Source organism: Xenopus tropicalis, chromosome 1, assembly GCF_000004195.4.
Source record: "Xenopus tropicalis strain Nigerian chromosome 1, UCB_Xtro_10.0, whole genome shotgun sequence".
Taxonomy (NCBI): domain Eukaryota; kingdom Metazoa; phylum Chordata; class Amphibia; order Anura; family Pipidae; genus Xenopus; species Xenopus tropicalis.
In genome coordinates, this window is record NC_030677.2 from 185,857,115 (window position 1) to 185,877,983 (window position 20,869).

A 20,869-nucleotide genomic window follows, 5' to 3' on the forward strand; every position below is an offset into this window, starting at 1 on the left:
TTCCAATAAAATTGATTCATGTTTGTGGTTGTAATGTGACAAAATGTGGAAAAGTTCAAGGGGGCCGAATACTTTTTCAAGCCACTGTAGATTGGGCTTGTGGGGGAGTGGATGGGGTTTGGGTAGATCATGGGTGGGATAAGGGTGTTGTGGGGTGTACCTGGATATAATAAAGGCCATGTATGCACTGGGCATTTTCATTTCATTGGTAACTGGTGGGCTACTAATTGGGGCCCTTAAAGCAGTATGGGGCTTCACGATTACTGATTGTGGCCCTGCACATGGGCAGAGAAGGACATTACTCCATTTTGTTTGTATAATGAGAGAAAAGGTTCCCAGATAGTGAATGATTTCCACAATCAACTGTTTGGCAAAAGATAGGAAAATAGAAAAGAGGAGGAAGTTACTCAAAGAATGCTGGCTCCTTCTGAAAGCTCAGAATCAGGCATAATGCACTGAGATGGCTGCCTACATGCCAATATTACAGCTAAAAAAATACTTTAGTAATAACAAGAATAATAATACAATTTTAACTGGTAGAGTGAATTATTTGCAATGTACACAGTATAATTTAGTAATGAAAACTACACCATAAAAATCATGACAGAATCCCTTTAGAATTAGTTTGTTTATGATTACTCTGCATTGCCCTGAATGTGAATAACATAACCTTTACCCTGCCCCTTTTAATGGTTTAAGAATAACTATATAATCCTCTGGTGATGTCTCGTGACAGTATTTCTGGACTGGATGAAGAGCAGCATGTCACACAGTAATGAGTTCTAGGTTAGGATTACACTGCAGCGCTTCTCTGCTTGCGGCTCCTGGTGGGCTCAGTCAGTACTAGTGGCTCTTGTATTACAGTCGCTGGATACTTGTTACCAAGGAGTTCCACCTCCAGTTTTTGCCCAGTGGTACTAAGTTCTACAGGTACATAGGCAAATGCCAGACTTTGATTGGTGCTGTAGCTGTAGGTTCCTGAAGTAGTGTTGCCGACAACCTAGAAATGACAGAACATACTGTTTATCTCCTCAGTAGCTCTGCACAGAGCATGGGACCTGTTATCCGGAATGCTTGGCACATGGGGCAAGGGTTTTTCATCAACATGGATTTATGCTATGATGCTAAGATCAGGTACTAGGGGTCATTTACAACCTGCAGGGCAGGGTACAAAGTGCAAAAGAAACAGGCACAATCCACCATGTTTTTTGTACTGTGGGCCCTACCCTGCAGGTAGAGTTGCTGAAGGTCTCTGTGCTCCAAAGCTGAGTCCAGAGACCTACATTTACCCAATGAATTCAGTGTTATCTTCGTTCAACAGTGCTGTATGAGGGGTAGGCAGGGCGAGAAACATTGGCATTGAAATGGCATCACTGAGACATACAAAGTTAGGCAGATGATAAAGACAGGGCTGCCTCGTGGCCTTCTGTAACTGCACTCTGCACCTCACTCCAGGTTTCTTATCTGACGCAGGGTGCCAGGGTTGAACCGAGCCGGTGGGGGGGGGGGGAGCAGAGCTTGGGCAGACCCAGAAACAAGTGATTCATCAAATGAAGGGGGTGCTTTTTTATCACTAAATTACAACCCCACTGTTTTATTCCAAAAACCCAAATCAATCAAAAATTAAGTCCTATTTATTAGGATTCTATGGGAAAACAGCAACTCTAAATAATGAATTTTCAGACAATGGGTCCCATACTTGTACTATGTTGTTTGTCTGTTCAGGTTAAATAATGAATAGCATTAAGTTTAATAACTGTACACTTTATAATAGTGATATTAGAGCATACTGATACTGGAAAAACTCCTTTTAGAGTTTCCACTAGTCACAATATAGCAGCAATTAATAATGCCATTTGTGCTTTTAGGAGCAGAAGAGTCATTTAACTGTAGGAAGGAACAGAAAGACTAGGTTGGAAAATCAGGGAAGAATAAGGAAATGAATTGAGAGAACAACTGATGTTATTGGAAAATAAAATGAAATATTGTTCTGCAGACATTATAGTTCAGACATTATATATTCTCACCTTTCCATTGTGCCATACACTCTCATTGCCCTCGGGATCCACATTATCGGTATTTAGGGTTAGATATACCAACTTCCGCTGAAGCCCCTTCTCCTTGATTTTTGTCAAGGCTTGCTTGCCAATAAAATCTGCTGGCTGCAAAGGGAAGACCAAACTATACTGAAATTGTCAAAAACCTGACAACGTGTGAGAGATATATATATATATATATATATATATATACTGTATATGTAAAGAAAGAGTACCGCAGACACAGGGACTTATGCAAACAAAACTGGGAACTGGTAATATAGTTGAACATCCAAGGGGTTGGTGAGCAACATGTTGCTTCCATGCTGCTCTCCCCCCGACTGCAGCAAAGTAAGTATAAGGTGTGCAGGGGCTGGCAGTAGGTGAGCAAGTGGGCAGGCAGCAGGGGACAACCATATGAAGCCAGTAGTCCTATAACAAGGTCTAATTCATCAGTGGATGCTACAGAGAGCAATATGATACATGCTCCGGCAGACCAGGATAATATATGGTAAATTAGAAAATGAGATTCTCACCAGAGGTCACCCTTCATATATAAACACTCCATAAGGCACTAATTATCTCAAGACCTCTACAGTTGCAGACAAGGAAGACTGTGAGCAGTTGGTTACTCCACCAGTGGCTGGTTCTAAGTTGCTGGCCAAGCAGAGCCCCAGCCATTCACGAAAAGATGGCGCAAATTTAAACACACCAAAAGCTGGTTGACCATAGCAAGTAATTCTGCTTGGTCTGCCTTGTTGGACAGAAGCCTAGAGCTCTTAGAAGTGCACTTAAGGTGGCCATACGCGAGCAGATCCGCTCGCTTGGCGATGTCGCCAAGCGAGCGGATCTTCCCCCGATATCCCCACCTACGGGTGGGCGATATCGGGGAGCATTTAGGTAAAAAAAAAAAATAATCCGATCGTTTGGCCCTGGGGCCATGGGGCAATCAGATCGGGGACCGCATCAACGAGCCGATGCGGTCCCCGATCCGACCGGATTTTCTAACCTGGCCGATCGAGATCTGGCCAATTTCAGGCCAGATATCGGTCGGCCAGGCCGCTCTGCCCTGCCCATACACGGCCGATTAGCTGCCGAATCGGTCCAAGGGACCGATATCGGCAGCTATAGTCGGCCCGTGTATGGCCACCTTTAGATTCCTGGAGTGGATTTTTGCTTCTGAACCAAAGCCCCACACAACACAGAAACCCCTTATATACCTATCACTGTAACCTGTTCCTTCCAAAAGTATAAATAAATACCATTTTTATATGCTGAAGTCCAGCTGAAAAACAGTTCTTCTCTTTCTGCAACATTTGAAATCCTGGTAGGGGAGAAAGGACTAAAACACTGATGTTACATATAGTAACAACTTCTCCACAACCTCAGGTGTGTGGTAAGTGATCATAAACAGTGGGGGGTCTTATATTTGGAACCCACCAGTCATTTTAACTTCCCTTCTCCTAAGTTATATTTCTAAAATTAATGAGTAATAGTAGCCACTAGATGGCAGAGCTGCACAGTAAAAGACAATATTAAAATGAACAGTTACTGAAACTATTAATATGGTCAGTTACCAGGTCGCAGTGCTGTACACTGCAACTGAGTTTGTCCCTGTGTTTGTCCATACAGGTATAAATATATTTATTTATTTGCTTTTTTATTATAAAGTAATGGGTGATTATTTTATTTTTTTACCCTTCTCCCTCTCACCCCTTCTATTCTGAAGATGACTGGCGGGAAGGCCTGGAAACAGGGCAGCAAGATTTAAGGAGCATCATTGTGCCCACGGGCCACATGTTGTAGCACACCGACTTCATGCCTCCCTAATAACATAATTGCTCTGCCCCTGATGTCATGGACCCGCACCCACTGACCCGCTCCCTGCCCTAGCTGATAAGAAGAAGCCTGAAACATGGCAACCCTTGGTGGGGGGGGGCTAAGGTGGCACCCCTGGTGGGCCCAGTTTGATGCTGTTTTTGCCCCTCTGCTGACTAAATAATTGGTGCATAATACCAGTCCAGTAGTAAAAACTGTACATAGACATAGAAGTTTAGCAATCAATAGGTTTTCTGTCATGGGGCTGCTCTATCTACATTCTTGAACAGCAGCCCTACAGCAGTGTGGTGTGTTCATTAAATCAAACAATTCATGAGGGCTTTCATTGCCATTAGTGGTATATCATTCTTCTATGCTGATTTAATGGTTGTAATGAATGCCCACTTACCTTGTTTAACTTTATAAAATATTGCAGCCCAGCCTCCAGGGGGTTGGTGTCACAGTTCATCTGTTAAAGCACAAAATAAAAATTCAAATCTTTACAGAGCCAAATAATATTCAGAATATAGACAAAAGCTGGTGGCACCTTATATACAATAGGGGGTATTTTGAAAGTGGTAGGTCACCAATCATCATTTGTTATCTATGATGGTGGATTCATTGGAAAGGTTTAACTCTAGGCTTCAAGGGCTAGACACAAGAAAAACAAAAGGGCGCATTCACTTATGTCTACAAATGTGCCAAGTGCAATTTTGAGTGCAATCACCATGGTTTTTTTTGTACAATGAGCCATAAAACCTTGAGTGACCTCTCAACAAAGTCTTTGGGACTTAAGCTGGCCATACACTTGAAGATCTGCTTGTTTGGCGTTGTTGGGCCAATGCCATTATTCAGGCAGGTGATCAAGTATTCAGATATAGTTCTAGATCTAATGGGATCAACGTGTGTCTGCAGCTTATTATCGTCTGATGCTATATACATTGTAATTGTTACAACACTCTGGTTGATACCTGTCCTGTTGCTATATTTATGATTACTTTATTGACTCTTTGTTAGCGTTTGGATCAGACTGGGGATGCAGGCAGCTACTCTTAAGTAAGCCACTTTAGGCTAATGTCATTTAATATTATTTATCCATAGTATTGGGGTAGTGGTAGATCCTGTGGTGCTGGGTTCTAATTTTTAGGTGGTTTAATGAAATTTCTGTGTAAAGGCTTTGTGTAACCAATACAATTGTGCCTGATTAATATGCCTAGTTGTTGCTCTTTATATAAGAAATATTATTTTCATGGAAAGTCAAACCTTCCCAATCAATTTCTGGACAATTTTTGGGGTAGTACTATTGAAGGGCACATACATGGCCAGAAAAGCTGCCTAATTGGTCTGAAGAGGCGAACCAGCAGATTAAATTTGCCCACCTTAAGTGATATTCTGTTTGCATCTCCCTGGGCACAAACAATTCCCATTCAGCACCCTCTGTGCATGCTGTGCAGAAATGATAGAAAAGGGTAACTGAATATTGTGCCATATTAGGTACTAAGTGCCATAAGTGCCATATTTAATCAGCAATAAGGGATATATCTTGTTATCTGCCATAAACGCATGACAGTCAGTAAGCAGCACCCAGTTACCTCCGCTCCCCAGGCACGGAATCCTTTCTCTAGCCTCAGGGCATTCATGGCGTATGTTCCAAAGTTATCAATTCCTTCTTCTTGTCCAGCTTGCATGAGGGCACGGTACAGGGCAGATGTATCCTGTCTCTTGTGATAAAGTTCCCAGCCAAGCTCACCTGCAGCAAAATGTCATAAATGAGTATGCCTAAGCAAGGGGAAATGCACGTTAGCACATTCATATTGAGAAAGTAATGATGGTAATGAGAGTAATGTGGGTGAACTGTGGAGTGTGGCTGAACTGGGCCCCAGATAAGTGTACCAAGTGGGAGGCACACACAAGTATGGGGTTGTTTTCAATGGACAATGAATTTTATGAATTCATTTAATTTTCATTAATAGTGATGAATTTTGTAAGATGATTTTAATATGAATTTTGATAAACTGGTTTGGGTGTGTTGAGGGGATTCAACAGTATGCTAAGGGTTTGGAGAGGAAATTGCCCATCACATTTTTGTTAACCCTGGTTTCAGTAAAAAAAGCACCAGCTAGGGAACAAGGTCCCTGATTATTGTCTGCCCAAGAGATATTCACCTTCCATTTGAATACGGCCCCTGCCCCCAGGCCATTGATTGGTTTATAATGCAGGCCTAGGCAGCATCAGCAGGCTGGTGTGGTCCTTTCTATTCTATTCTTCTTATTGACTGATATTTTGTTTTGCTTTCTCGATGTTTTAAACCAGAAAGCCATTTGAAAAACAAGGATGTCCATTCAAAACTGTTGGAAGAAAAGGACTGTCAGAAGAAAGGATAGTTTTACACAAAATATCTCACCCGTGTATGAAATCCGAATGGCTGTTACAGGGATTCCGGCAATATTTAGTTTCCTAGACTGCAGGAACTTGAAAGAGGTATTGCCCAGGTCATCGGGTGTGAGTTTCTGCAGGACTTTCCGGGCCAGGGGCCCTGCTATACCCAGAACCCCAATCTCATCAGTCACATTGGCTATATCTGTGTTATATTTCCCTCGAACTGCAACCTCCTCAATCCACCTGCAAACACAAGCCAACACACTTGTCACAATAAAAGTCTCCATTACTGTTCTTTTTATAACGGTATCCCCCTAATTTCCTCTAAAGGCGGTTCACCTTTAAGTTAACTTTTAAAAAATGACAGAATGTCCTATACTGAGCAACTTTGCAATTGATCATTATTTATTTTTTAGAGTTTTTGAATTATTTGCCTTGCTCTTGTACATCTTCCCACCTTTCAAATGGGGGTCGCTGACCCCAGCAGAAACAAAACTTTTGCTCTGTAAACTTAAATGTTACTATTATTGTTTTTACCCCTAATCTTTATATTCAGTTCCTCTCCTAATTATCTTCCTGTCTCTCATTTACAACACTGTCTGGTTGCTAAGGTAAGCAACACCCTAGCAACCAAATAGCTGCTAAAATTCCAAATTGTAAAGCTGCTTAAAAAAAGCCAAATAACTAAAACTACACAAAAAAATAAAAAATGAAAAACAATTGCAAATTGTCTCAAAATATCAATGTCTCTGTCATAGTAAAAGAAAATGAAAAGGTGAACAACCCCTTTAAGAGAAAATGCAACAGAAGTGAAGTAATAGTTCCCTTTTAAGTTACCCTTTATTTTAATGGCATTAAATAAACAGTATTTATTGTGTACACTGCTATAACTAATGTTCTCAATGACTCAGAGCATAGGATCTTAATAAAGAATGAAGTAGCCAAAATACTCATTGTAAAAACTGTTCCTATAATGTGACTATCCATGCATGTATCGCTGTATGACTGCATGCTCTTTGGCCTGTGCTCCAGGATACAGTATATACCAATGGCTTTATACATGCAGTCATAGCTGTCTATGGTATTGGGGTCCCACAGGTGGCAGCTAGGGTTACCACTTTTTTTTTGACAGGTAGTTATGGGAAAATTAGTGATACAGGGAATTGCAAGCTAAAATAAAAGGGCTCATTTACCAGCATGGCCACAATTACAAGCCAACCGGCTAAGTACGGGGCTCCAGATTGGCTTGTGTCCCCTTCCTTTGTGTATTATTCAAGGCCCTTTCACACTTACACACACCAGCAGTCGTGCAACTAACACCATGCTTTATGAAATTCCATCTGGAAATAATCTAGGAAATAATTCAGTTTTTTCCTGTAATTATATATATATATATATATATATATATATATATATATATATTGCCCATGAAACACAAACCTTAAATCATGAAGCTCTGATCCAGACCCAGTTATTAGAAGGAACTCCCCAGGAGAGAGCTGAGAGACAGTGAGCTCCGCATACACGCGGCCTCTGGGAGTTAGAATGTGGCTTATGTTAGTGAAACCCACCTGTGTACAAGAGACTAGTGTTACTCATGCTTATAACTGGTATGCATTATTCATGGCCGGCCTTGAGGGTGTTCAACATGTGCATTCACCCAGGGTGGCATTGGGGGCACCACACTGGCCTTTATCTTCTATAGTAACACTTGAAAAACTCAAATGGCAATACAAATGATATTTAGTATCAGGTATGAGCTGAAAATATTGTAGCCTACTTCAAAGAAAGTGGCTGGTAAAGTGATCACTGCCCTGCTTTTCCCATTGTTAGTGGGCGACACCTTTCTGTTTTGCACTGGGTATTATTAACCTGTAGCCCTGACATTACTTGTAACAAATTCCATGGCTTATTAATATAATTGCTATTTGCATGACCCCATTGCAACCAATCAGCTTGGGCGGAGAAGTGTAGAATGAATAATGAAAGCCAGCATCTAACAGGTTAAGTATCATTATCTAAAACTGCATTGGTCTAATTAAACTGACTGGGTTCCAAGGGTTACTGCACTGGTGCAAAGTTTTGGTACAGTTTAACCTCTTTTACTTATCACAGGGAATTCTGTTTGAAAACAAACAATAACCAGCTCTGTAATGTCATTTAAGGGCAGGTAAGAAACAGTTATTGCATATGTACCAGGGTTCATTATTTCACAATGCCCGGATACTGGAGCAATGGACATTTTGCAAGAATTCTAGGGCAAACTTAAGGTCCAGTTCATTACCCATGCTCTGCAGCAAATAAAACCTACAGGATATATGAAATCACAGTTCAGAAAATCACCAAATGGCTGAACTAGAAAAATGGTCAGAAAACTGCTATATAAATACAAATATGCATACATACAGTCTTCCTCAAGGCTTGGACCGTGGGGGAAAGGGTTAGAGTTATTAATGGTGACCATGACAATTGCTTTTGAACTCACATACTGGTTAACATGGACCTGAGTTACAGCAAAAGAAAATAAAGGGCAAATATTGCACCTAGTAGAATTGCATTTAGCATTTATAGCTCCCAGAATGAAGTACAAACAGCTGGGCCTCTCTTTATACGAAGGATGTATGCAAGGTTGAGGGAGCTAGGCAGCATATGGGCATCCCCTGGCATGACCCTAGACTGGACCTGGTTAGTAAACCAGGAGGGACACAAGGCACTAGGAGCCTAGTACTTATCACCTGATTAAGGCAGGTTTCCCCTGAACCTGTCAGGGATGGTGTCTGCTCAATATAGTGGATTTTTATGAAACAAGGTGTTAATAAAACCCACAGTATACTACAATTTGGTGAAAATCCCCTTTAAAGCTCAGCAGGGGTAACATATTTCCTAGGATGCTGGGTAGTTTACCTCCATCCATGGGATTTGCCAACCTCTGTACCATAAATGACTATATCAAGAGTCCTTGGTTTAAATTCAGTGCCAATTCTGCCACGAGGCAAGAATTAGCCCATTTATATCCTCCACAACTGAAAACCCAGTTATTTACTTTTGGAATTGTGTTTGCAAATAGATGGTCCAGGAGATGAATGGAATCTTTTCCTTTGACTGTAAACTTGCCAAACGGTGTCAGATCTATCACGCCGACCTTCTCCATGACTTGTTTATATTCACGCCGCACAGGCTCAAACCAGTTTGTTCTACGAAAACTTGGTCTGGAAGAGAAAAGGCTCTGCTATGGACACCAATCTGCCACTGTATTAAAAACAAAACTACCATATCATGCAAAGATAGGGCTGTGTCTGCTCTAGCAAGGGCCACAGGGATTTCAGACCACCCCTCTGGGCATTAGGCCATGCTGACATGCTGTTTTTTTTTTTGTAGGAAGTGGCACTAAGATTAATAGAGGGCTGTGATAGAATATAAGGAGCACTATGGGAACCTATGGGGAAATTATGGACCTACTGTCCAAGGTCATGTTTATAAGAAGAGTTAGTATAATATCTATAGAAGGCAGGGAAGCCCTGCAACAGGAATATCACACATTAATCTCTTAATATTACTATAGTCAGATACAAAGAACGAATAAAAATGGGTTAATGTAAATTAAAAAGAAACTGAAGATGAGTAAAGAGAAGATGATTGAAAACAGGAACTGAATTTGCAGAAAAAAGCAGAGGCAAATGTACTTGTATCCAGTGTCATCCCCTGGCTTGTAGAACCAGTGTGGTTGCTCCCATCCCGCATGGAAACCCATAGAACATTTTGTCTTCAGTTCCTCGTAAAGTCCACTTGTTCTCTCTGTGGGCCGGCCAGCGAACCTCTCTTCTTTAGGGTAGCCAACTGATTAAAATATACAAAGCGATCTTTTTGAATGAATAATAACCAGATTTGATCTTTATATAAGCAATTGGAACTGTATTTCCAAAGGCCTTACTGCCATCCCTCAGAGGTAACATCACACCAGCAGCACAGATACCATAGCATTGTACATAATGCCATTTAGTACCCCCTCACTATCACTTTCAAAGGGGAAGGCAATCTTTGCCATTAAACTTGGTCATAGGATTTTGGAGTCTGCAACAGGCTACACAATAAGCCCCTCCCTTTATGCATTATTAAGTATCTACCTATATTGTTGAATCCATAGGACTCTCTTGCTTTTAATGCTGTGTATTGTGTAGTTGTCCACCTTCCATAGCGATTGGGATCTAATTCGATGAGATCAAATTGGGGCTCACCACTCATTATCCAGTCGGAGAGGAACTTGCCTATGCCCCCTGCATGGATTATACCATACCTGCAATACAGAAAATCCAGACAGTTATTGAGGTAGCATTTACTGCAAACAAATATGTGAGTTGCCAGGTGGATGGTGTTCATGTACATGTAGAGCAGTGGTATCAAATCTGTCAAAATTCTCTGCACATTGTCCTGATAACCACATAGCAGCAACTGTGGCTCAGTTACTGTGCATATTTTAAGACATCCTCCACCAATTGCTTGTTCTGCTTGAGCAATTCCATCAGCCCTATTCCATTGTCCCCCCTAACCCTAGCCATAACCTAACTAAGATGGAATTGGGTTAGGTTTTTAGGGTTTAAATCAGGAAGGATAAGGACTCATGAAGGAGGCAGGGGCATATTTATATAAGGTGCCCAAGGGCCTGTGCATAGGATGGCAGGTTTTGGGGGACGGTCCTCGGGTGCCTATATTTTATTTTTTTATTTAAAAAAAAAAAACACCCCCAGCCTCCATGGTGGATTTCCATAGGAAATCTCATTTGCTACCTTTTGTGCACAAATTGCATGTCACTTTGAAAAAATATGCCCTCAATGAATCCTTATTTAAGGCAAAACAATCCTATTGGGTTTATTTAATGTTTTAATTATATAATATTTCATTATTTAGTTAATTAAAGCATGGAGATTTAAATTACTAAAAGACCCCTTATCCAGAAAACATCAGGTCTGAGGATTCTCGATAACAGGTCCAGTACTTTTTCTGTCGGTACTGTTTCTGCTAACAGGAGTGAATCTAATGCAATAAACAAGGAAAAACACGAAGCAACCATCAACTGATGCAGGTTATATTCTAGTAGACTTGCCATTATGATTTTTGACTCACCCAAAACCAATAGCCACCCAGTAATTCTGCACCCCCTGGTGAGGGCCAACCATTGGCAGGATATCTGGAGAGTAAGTGATGGGCCCTGATACTATATTGATAATGTCTGCATTTCTCAGCACAGGAACCATGTCCATGGCTGCTTCCACGTGGTCCATAATCCTGTCTAGGTCAGACTCAAACAATTCTTTTCCAAACCCTGAAACAACATAAAGTGAGAGAAGTAAGGACTTTCATTCAGGGAAACATTATCATTTATACCATCATAGTTAGGTAATTAAAGGGTAAATATACCCTACTATATACCAATGTATTTCTATAGATTCTCAATTGATTCTATTTGAGTTTAGAAGATGAATAGGAGAGGGAACCTATTCTCTTTCACCTGGCGGAACGCCGTCTGTTACCCAAGAATCTTGCAGTTTCATTTTTTCTTGACTTTCATAAGGTCCAAATAAGAGCCCATCCCTCTCTTGTCTTAAATAATAAGATCCTTCCAAATCACGCAGGACAGGCAGCTCTCTGTTAAGGGCTTTTACTTCTGGGACTGTGGCTGTGACGACATATTGATGGTGAACAGGAATTAGGGGATGTGGCAGTCCAATCAGCTTTCCAACTTCTCGGGCCCAGAATCCTAAGAGATAAATGGCATTAAACTCTCTGCAAGGTAAAGCCAGACATTTTAAAATGGGTTTCAATAAATGACAGCATAAAGTGAGATGCTTTAGCAGTGCTGATGCAGAGAGAGAGGGAACATAACTCAGACAACGGACTTCCCATACAGTGTTACCAGCACAGCAGCTTAATATATAACAGTATATTATAGAACGTCTGTTCCTGTTCAATGTAAGCCCACCTGTCAATTCTGAACTGCAAAAACCTGCAAAACTCACGGTAGAGGGTGCAAAAATCATTTCTTACTGCCCCTTGCATTGTAAACATGGCCCAATATCACTTTGGTTTTTTCAGTGGACAAAAGCTGCTTATCTTGGGAATTTTGATATCCTGAGACTTCACTTAGCTGTGTCTAGGAATCAAATGGATGTGGGCTGTACAAGCTGCTCAAAAACAGCCAAAGTAATACAATATATTTTAAATAGAAAAGCAGTTCATAGAGACTGGCAGCATAAAAGCCTCAAGTGGCAGAGCTCAAACCAGTCATTTTCAATTAAGTAGGGACTCTCTTTTTTGGCTTCCAAATTAAGATTAATATAAAAATCAAAATATCAAAAGGAAAATGTTCAGTTCTGACTTGCTCCAGCTGTTTAGTGGATTCTCAGAAGCTGTTAGGCCTCTGTATAACAATCATTAAATGACATCTGTCCCACAACAGTAAAATATTACTCAACAAGGAAACTTTGATCCTTGCATTCACAGTAACTTGCCTAATATTAAAATAAGAATTTCAACAAGGGGTCAGTGTGTTCTCCCACAAACAAATAACCTAATGAATTAGGAAATGCCTCAGTTTAACTTTGTTGTTCTACAGCATTTACAGACCAGAGGTTCCAAAAGTATTCCCATTGCCTCTGTCCCTGTGTATTATATCAGTCTGTTTCAGTATAGGACATATAAACTGCCTAGAATGGCAGCGGTTGTCATCTACTTAGACTTTGCTAAAGCATTTGATACAGTACCGCTCAGTAAGTTATTGATCAAATTGAGGAATATTGGCCTAGAACATAATATTTGTAATTGGATAGAGAACCGGCTGAAGGATAGATTACAAAGAGTGATGGTAAATGGAACATTTTCTATATGGGCCAGTGTTGTTAGTGGAGTACCGCAGGGGCTGCTGAAATATGCCATAGACATTCACTATCATTGGGATGGTGGGGGTTGTTTGGGCATCTGTGTCCTTGAAATGCTGGGGCCTATTAAGCATTCCAGTCCGACCTGTTTTACAGTGTGGAATGGAACCAGATAGCCATAAGGAATGCCACATATTGCCAAAGCCACAGTAGTGGGGTACCAGTTTCTTTAGTTCCAATTTCCTAACCCAACTACACCTGCCTTGAATTACTGAAGATAAGATTCAGAGCCCATGCTGTATCCTGGTGGGCAAAGAGAGACCACACAAAAGCCATATGCCCATATGAAAATTTATCAGTCATTTATTTTTGGGGGCATTATCATGTCATGGCACACAAGTGCTGGACAAAGTATGACCCCAATATAATAACATCCAGTGGGATTGTCAAGAAATAGGAAAGCTCAGCATTTAATATCATAAGCCAGCACAGTCTGCAATTGGTTACACTGTGGTTATTTCCTAAAAGGATCCAAAAGTTTAGTAGCGTCACAAGTGCAGTCTGATCTAGTTTATTCCAGTTCTACGGCTGGATTTTGGCACCCAAAAAAGTTCTGCTAACATCTCACTGATTAATGGCTTAGGTGTCCCGAGCCAGGAAATATGAAGCCAGAAGTTGGCACAGATGATACAAGGAGAGAAATTAAAGAAGCCAGGCCCAGCGTTAGATGGAGGGGGCAAAATAGAAGCGGTATGAGGGGGTGGGTAACATAAATCAGGAATGCCTAACCTGCGGCCCTCCAGTTGTTGTTGAACTGCAGCTACCAAACTCTAACTCTCAACAACTGAAAAAAGAAATAACAGAAAGAAAATTCATTGATCATCATTATTTGATCACCATCTTGGTTTTGGCTCATGTTTCTTTCTGATGCAGAGACAGGGACATAACTCAGACGACTGACTTCCCATACAGTATTACCAGCACAGCAGCTTAATATATAACAGAGGCAAATTAAATTCTACACGTAGTGTCATTCTCACTGGGATCATCTCAGGACAAATACCACAAGTATACACAAAGCCTGCTTCTCAGAATACCAACAGATATATACATAAGCACTTTTTTTAAGCCGTCCATCTGTTGACTTGGCAGCAAACACAACATAGAATCTAAACTGCAACCCACTTGGGATAGTACAATAATTCCAGTTGTAAAGTTGTTGTACTGTGGTAGTAGCAGATACACTACATAGTTACAAGATGGCTTTTTGACAAACAAGAAAATGGAAGGCAACTGGTTTTAATACTCTTAATACAAAGCTGATCTAGGAGTCAGGAAAATGTTTAAGAGTGTAAGAGTTTGGAGTTTGGGATTTCTTGGAAACTCAGAAGCAGTTTAGAGCAACCAAAAGCTGGTACTTTCCAGAAAGGGTGCCATGCTACAGATTCAGTGTCATAGCAAAGTTGCCCAAACATGCCCAGATTAACCAATTTTGACCATCCTGCCTGATCATATGGACATGCATGTCCTTTTTGGGGGCCATTTCAGCTGATCATTCTGAAATCCTAATGGATCACAGATGTTTGGGCAGGTTTAAAATCTCATCGTCCACTGCACCATGTTGGTGAGAGCATGATGCATGGGAAAGTGAAGAGGATCTGTATTGTTACTGGCCTGAATGAATGGAACAATAAAAAGTGGCCATAAACATGTACAGCTAATCATATTGTATCCATACTAGCTCAGGGGCCAAAGTGTGTTGTGATGCTGCAACACTGTTCCTCAAGCAGGGACTAAAGTGAATATGAATAATCTCTGTAACAGACCACCTCTGTACTGTTGCACAGTGGAGTAACTACTGGGGGGGGGGGGCAACTGCTCAAGGGCTCTGCTTCTCCATGGTGCCCGGCTGTGGCAGCAGTGCATGCTTGAGGAGTGGTGCATTTGGGCACGATTACTAATTTTGCACCCAAAATGTGGGTTTTTAGTTCCATCTCTACTGTTGCAGGGGAGAAAGAAAACTCTTTATTTAAACCGGTTTCCTGTGGAATTTCCTTACCTGCAGCATTCACAATCCTATTAGCGTGAATCGTTCCATGCGCTGTTACCACATCCCACGTCCCGTTAGGCTGGGGTATTAAGCCGGTCACCTCTGCAGGGTAATATAACTGTGCTCCGTATTTCCTAGCTCCAGCTGCAAGTGCCATTGTCAAGGAATATGGATCGATATGGCCATCTCCAGGATTATACAGGCCAGCTAAAACCTAAACATATGTTTTCCCCCATGATTAACATTTCTTTAAAAATTTAGCATGAACACTTTAAAAATCACATCCATCTTCTTTATCTAACTGTAAACAAGACAGAGTTCACCAAGCAGTTTGTAGTTCTAAAATGAAGTGTATGGAAACTCTAACTGTAGAATACATGGGCAATCCATGCATTCTATTCATACCTCCTTGGCTAATGAGACCTCTACCCTAGCAGATATTCTATAAGATCGCCTTGCACTTTACTATGCCCCTGCACATCACAACAACACTGCCCCCTCAGAGGTACCCAGCTTTTCTTTCAAGGATATCATTTTCCAGACCCACCAAGCAAAACATGGACACCCCTACTGAAGGAGCAGAAGAAGCTATGAAAAATTGTCAGACCCCAGACCCAAACAACCTTCCTGTTCATATTGTAAGAAATTCAACCCATGAACCTGAGCACTGTACTATCCCTTTCCATGACATACTTGGAGATGAAATGTTATACTCGGCATGTTGTGTTGCTGCTAGACCTGGTACAAACATACAGCCTTTATTTATATTACCTACTTAAAGTATAAACGGGTATAGGATCTGTTATACAGAATGCTTGTGACCTGTTTCCCATGTAAGGGATCTTTGCGTAATTCGGATCTTCATAACATAAAGGCTAAAAAACAAAATAAACCCAATAGGATTGTTTTCCCACCAATATGGATTCCCTTAGTTCCATTCAGGCAAACATGTTTACATAAACCCAATACAGTTACAAATGCATTGGCTCCTACCCTACATTAGCCTCTATCCAAGGCTGTAGTGTACCCCCATAGCCTCTGTTAAATTACCATATGGCAGTGGGGGAAGCTTAGCTACTCTGTCGGGGGGGCATTATACAAACCCTTTGCTTCCATTTATCTGCAAGACATCCACCCATATGACATTACAGAGCAAGAGCAGTTCCTTATTCATGTAGAGTAGTTACCTTGTTCATGTTCAGTAAAGGAAACAACTCTTGCACTTTTTCCGGCTCAACCAAATACTGTGGGGTTGGATGCCAATGAGCACGTGTCATCTGGTGTTTCAGTTCATCCACTCTTGTTGGCGTTGAAGCAATTCTTATACTACCTGGTTGGTGGAACCCAACAGCCTGCACAAGAAAGAAACAACATCTTGTTGTATGCTAAGTATGGAACCAGTACAACAAATACTTATTAATGTTATTATTATTTAGTCACAAACAGCTGCTTTTCTTGGCATAATAGCACTGGTATCTCTTGCATAATGGCACTTTGTGCCACAAATCTCGAGCCAAGGACAATTAAGGCCTTAATTTCATATATAAGTAAGGTATTACTTCATTAGTGTTTATAACCCATCTTTATAACACTTTGATGTAAAGAATATCTCATACAAGTTACCCACATGCAGGCCCGGGCTGACAATCTGTGGATTCTGGCAAATGCCAGAGGGGCTGCTGTAAAACACCATAGACAGTCACTATTAATTGGGCTGGTGGGGGCTGTTTGGGCCTCTGTGTACTTGAAATGCCAGGGCCTATTTTGAATCTCAGTCCGGACCTGCCCACATGCAGTGAGTATATTCTTATTTTATGAGCCCCTTTTCTCCAACCTTTACACTAAAACCCAGCACTCATTACAGTAATTCATTGTTCAGTGTACAGGATAGCAATACTATTACATTTGCAGCTGGCATACCTGTCCAGTCTCCTCTTCTAGACGTTCATACAATTTTATGCTGTAGTAATGTATTTTCTTCAGGTTTATTCCAGGGTGAAAATATGTGGTTAACCCAGCCTGCAGGACATGGACTTGTTATTAATACAATAAATAAAAAGTAATGATATTTTTAGAGTTTAGTGCAGAACAGGTGCTCTATCCTATAACAACCCATTTAGTTTATTTAGTAAGAATAGAGCTCCTGTGCACCATGGGACCCCAAGCACTACCTGTGTGCCTCCCATGAATACAGCACTGCCAAACACAGCTAGCACTGTATTTATGATGGAATTGCCAGACTTTGTGTTCCAGTTTATAGATAAAAGCAGTGGTGGGCCATGCTGCCCGAGCACCCTAGGCATCCCGGGCGGCCACATCACCCCCACCCCCGCGAGCATGCACAAATGAATGTGCACATATATGCACTGACTACCGGGTCGGAAGATAAAAGAAGAGTGGCCAGTAAGGGATGCAAGGGCCCAAACTAACAGTAGGTGACAGAAGAGGTACTTGCCTAGCACCCCCCAATCTAGGCACGTGCTTTCCAATGGCTCTGTGAATGCGTGCGGGTGGACGCCTGCGGGTCTCTGCACAATGAGGAGGGAGGTTAAAGGGACGAGGTGGGTGACCGATTTGCCTAGGACGCCCTGTCGGCTTGGCCTGCCGCTGGCATCTTCTGTAGTTGCACACTGATGAAGCAGGGTGCACAATGCAAAACCATGGTGGCTTGCACCCATTTTTGCACTGTGCACCCTATCCTGTACACAGTGGAGCAACAACTGTGGCTACCCTATATGCTAGCAATGCCTTGGACAAGACCTCATCCAACAATTGAATGCATAATCTGTTAATACATTTCATACCTACAGGGGTGATATAAATAATGAATTTTTATGTGCACCACAAACTGCTGACAAGTGCTGTAAACAAAAGGGAATTAAGGTGCCTCTTGACACTACCAAAACACAGGAGCATGAAGATAACCACTATTATCCTGCATTAAAGGAGGTAGATTTGGGTGTGTGTAAAAGTGTCTGGCACTGCCATTGGAGGCTTTAACTGGCACTCATTGTCGCACCCTAAATGGTGTTTAAGGAACCTATGACTTACAGCATGCCATGTGGATCCGGCCGTGAGTTCCGATTTCTCCAACAGAACAACATCTTTCATGCCAGCCTTAGCCAGGTGATAGGCCAAACTCACACCAATACACCCACCGCCAATGATCACTGTCTCTGCCGTATCTTTCCATCTCTTTCCTAAAAACGCTGACTGCTTTTCCTCACTGGAACATAAAATACAAAAACAAATATGACACAGCTATAAAGAAGATTTTAAATTAATGTGACCTCTGGGTGGTACTGAAGGCATAAACTGCCCTAGTGCCCCTTGGTCAGCAGCCTTCTGGTCTGTGTTCTTCCTCGTCAGAGTGTGGCAGGCCTCTGAACTAATAAAGGCATTCTGGAAGTGTTTGTGTGTGTATATATATATATATATATATATATATATATATATACCAAATAAGATCTGTGATTGGCTATTTGGTAGTCCATATACACTCACCAAAAGGATTATTAGGAACACCATACTAATACGGTGTTTGACCCCCTTTCGCCTTCAGAACTGCCTGAATTCTACGTGGCATTGGTTCAACAAGGTGCTGAAAGCATTCTTTAGAAATGTTGGCCCATATTGATAGGATAGCATCTTGCAGTTGATGGAGATTTGTGGGATGCACATCCAGGGCACGAAGCTCCCGTTCCACCACATCCCAAAGATGCTCTATTGGGTTGAGATCTGGTGACTGTGGGGGCCATTTTAGTACAGTGAACTCATTGTCATGTTCAAGAAACCAATTTGAAATGATTTGAGATTTGTGACATGGTGCATTATGCTGCTGGAAGTAGCCATCAGAGGATGGGTACATGGTGGTCATAAACAATGCTCAGGTAGGCCGTGGCATTTAAACGATGCCCAATTGGCACTAAGGGGCCTAAAGTGTGCCAAGAAAACATCCCCCACACCATTACACCACCACCAGCCTGCACAGTGGTAACAAGGCATGATGGATCCATGTTCTCATTCTGTTTACGCCAAAATCTGACTCTACCATTTGAATGTCTCAACAGAAATCGAGACTCATCAGACCAGGCAACATTTTTCCAGTCTTCAACTGTCCAATTTTGGTGAGCTCGTGCAAATTGTAGCCTCTTTTTCCTATTTGTAGATGGGTGGTACCCGGTGGGGTCTTCTGCTGTTGTAGCCCATCCGCCTCAAGGTTGTGCGTGTTGTGGCTTCACAAATGCTTTGCTGCATACCTCGGTTGTAACGAGTGGTTATTTCAGTCAAAGTTGCTCTTCTATCAGCTTGAATCAGTTGGCCCATTCTCCTCTGACCTCTAGCATCAACAAGGCATTTTCGCCCACAGGACTGCCGCATACTGGATGTTTTTCCCTTTTCACACCATTCTTTGTAAACCCTAGAAATGGTTGTGCGTGAAAATCCCAGTAACTGAGCAGATTGTGAAATACTCAGACCGGCCCGTCTGGCAGCAACAACCATGCCACTCTCAAAATTGCTTAAATCATCTTTCTTTCCAGGCCCGGATTTGTGGAAAGGCCACAAAGGCCCAGGCCTAGGGTGGCAGAAGTTTAGGGGCGGCAGAAGTTTAGGGGCGGCATGCCGCCCCGCCGCAACAAAATTTTTAAATTTGGCTCCTATACGGGGCAGTCGGGACCTCTCCCCACTGCTCCGTATGGGAGGTTAAAGGTTTGCGCATGCGCACTCGCACTTGCACACGGGGGTGTGTTGCGCATGCGCATGCGCACAAGGGGCGGGGCGACCAACGGGGGCGGCCTCGGGGCGCCCTGAAGATAAATCCGGCCCTGTTTCTTTCCCATTCTGACATTCAGTTTGGAGTTCAGGAGATTGTCTTGACCAGGACCACACCCCTAAATGCATTGAAGCAACTGCCATGTGATTGGTTGATTAGATAATTGCATTAATGAGAAATTGAACAGGTGTTCCTAATAATCCTTTTGGTGAGTGTATATACTGGCAGCCTACAGGAGGTTCTGTTTGTAACTACATCTGGCTTTTATGCCTCCAAAACTTGTCTCCAAGTTGGGGATCACTGCTTTAAGGAACCTTTCTATAACCTGTGGTTCATAACCCCATGAATATGTTATTGCTATTGCCATCTATATTTGCATTGCAAGGTGGATTTAGATAGCTATTTGCCTACTATTTAGTAGACAGGTACAAGTTGCAAATGAGGCATAGGTTTTACTATGTGGACCCTACAATGATTATGTGTTGCCTGGTTCTGGAGAAGGGACATATAATTCAGAGCAAGGCGCTGACCCATACTGAGAGGGTTACTCACCCCTGGGTGCTAGGACCTGCGCTGAGAGACCTCCGAGTCGCAGCGGCAGCTGTATTCCACACAGGCAGCGAGTCGCAAGTACTGAGTTGCTGAGGAATGAGCCTCAGGCTTCTCCGGATCATAGTTGTGGCTGCTGGCAGCAGTGAGGGGAGCGCACTGGAGTCGCCCAGACCCTGACACCAGCCCAGACCCGATCTGTAGCCAAACTAGGAGCCCAACTAATAAGAAAGGGATCCGCCCCCAGGCGCCGAGAGAATAAATGGCTCCTATGGTGTGTGGGTTACACCGTTATACACATTACCCCTGTGACACAGCCCATACAGAGTATTGTACACATCCTTATACTCCTACATAGGAAGTTTGCGCAGGGGTGTTAGGCGCAGTTCGG

At 42.2% G+C, this 20,869-nt stretch overlaps 1 protein-coding gene across 1 annotated transcript; it reads right to left on the minus strand.

Moving 5' to 3' along the window:
• Positions 1-49: 49 nt before the first annotated feature.
• On the minus strand, positions 50-20,865 carry dmgdh (dimethylglycine dehydrogenase). Its single transcript, XM_002940193.5, has 16 exons — positions 20,482-20,865; positions 18,207-18,381; positions 17,076-17,174; positions 16,343-16,507; positions 15,165-15,369; positions 11,740-11,988; positions 11,355-11,553; positions 10,358-10,527; positions 9,917-10,070; positions 9,277-9,442; positions 7,674-7,804; positions 6,259-6,476; positions 5,447-5,604; positions 4,264-4,323; positions 2,028-2,162; positions 50-1,000 (listed from the first exon to the last, which is right to left on the minus strand). The coding sequence occupies exons 1-16, from the start codon at positions 20,601-20,603 to the stop codon at positions 794-796; spliced, it is 2,613 nt and encodes an 870-aa protein (XP_002940239.3). The 5' UTR covers positions 20,604-20,865; the 3' UTR covers positions 50-793.
• Positions 20,866-20,869: the final 4 nt, after the last annotated feature.

Excerpts from the sequence above, each read along its gene's own strand:
- dmgdh (XM_002940193.5), bottom strand. The coding sequence starts at position 20,603 with ATGATCCGGAGAAGCCTGAGGCTCATTCCTCAGCAACTCAGTACTTGC. Across the intron at positions 15,370-16,342 it reads CTTTACTGAACATGAACAAG|GTTTTAGCTGGCCTGTATAA; the intron begins GTAACTACTCTA and ends ACATATGTTTAG. Across the intron at positions 6,477-7,673 it reads TCAGAGCTTCATGATTTAAG|GTGGATTGAGGAGGTTGCAG; the intron begins GTTTGTGTTTCA and ends TTGTGTTTGCAG.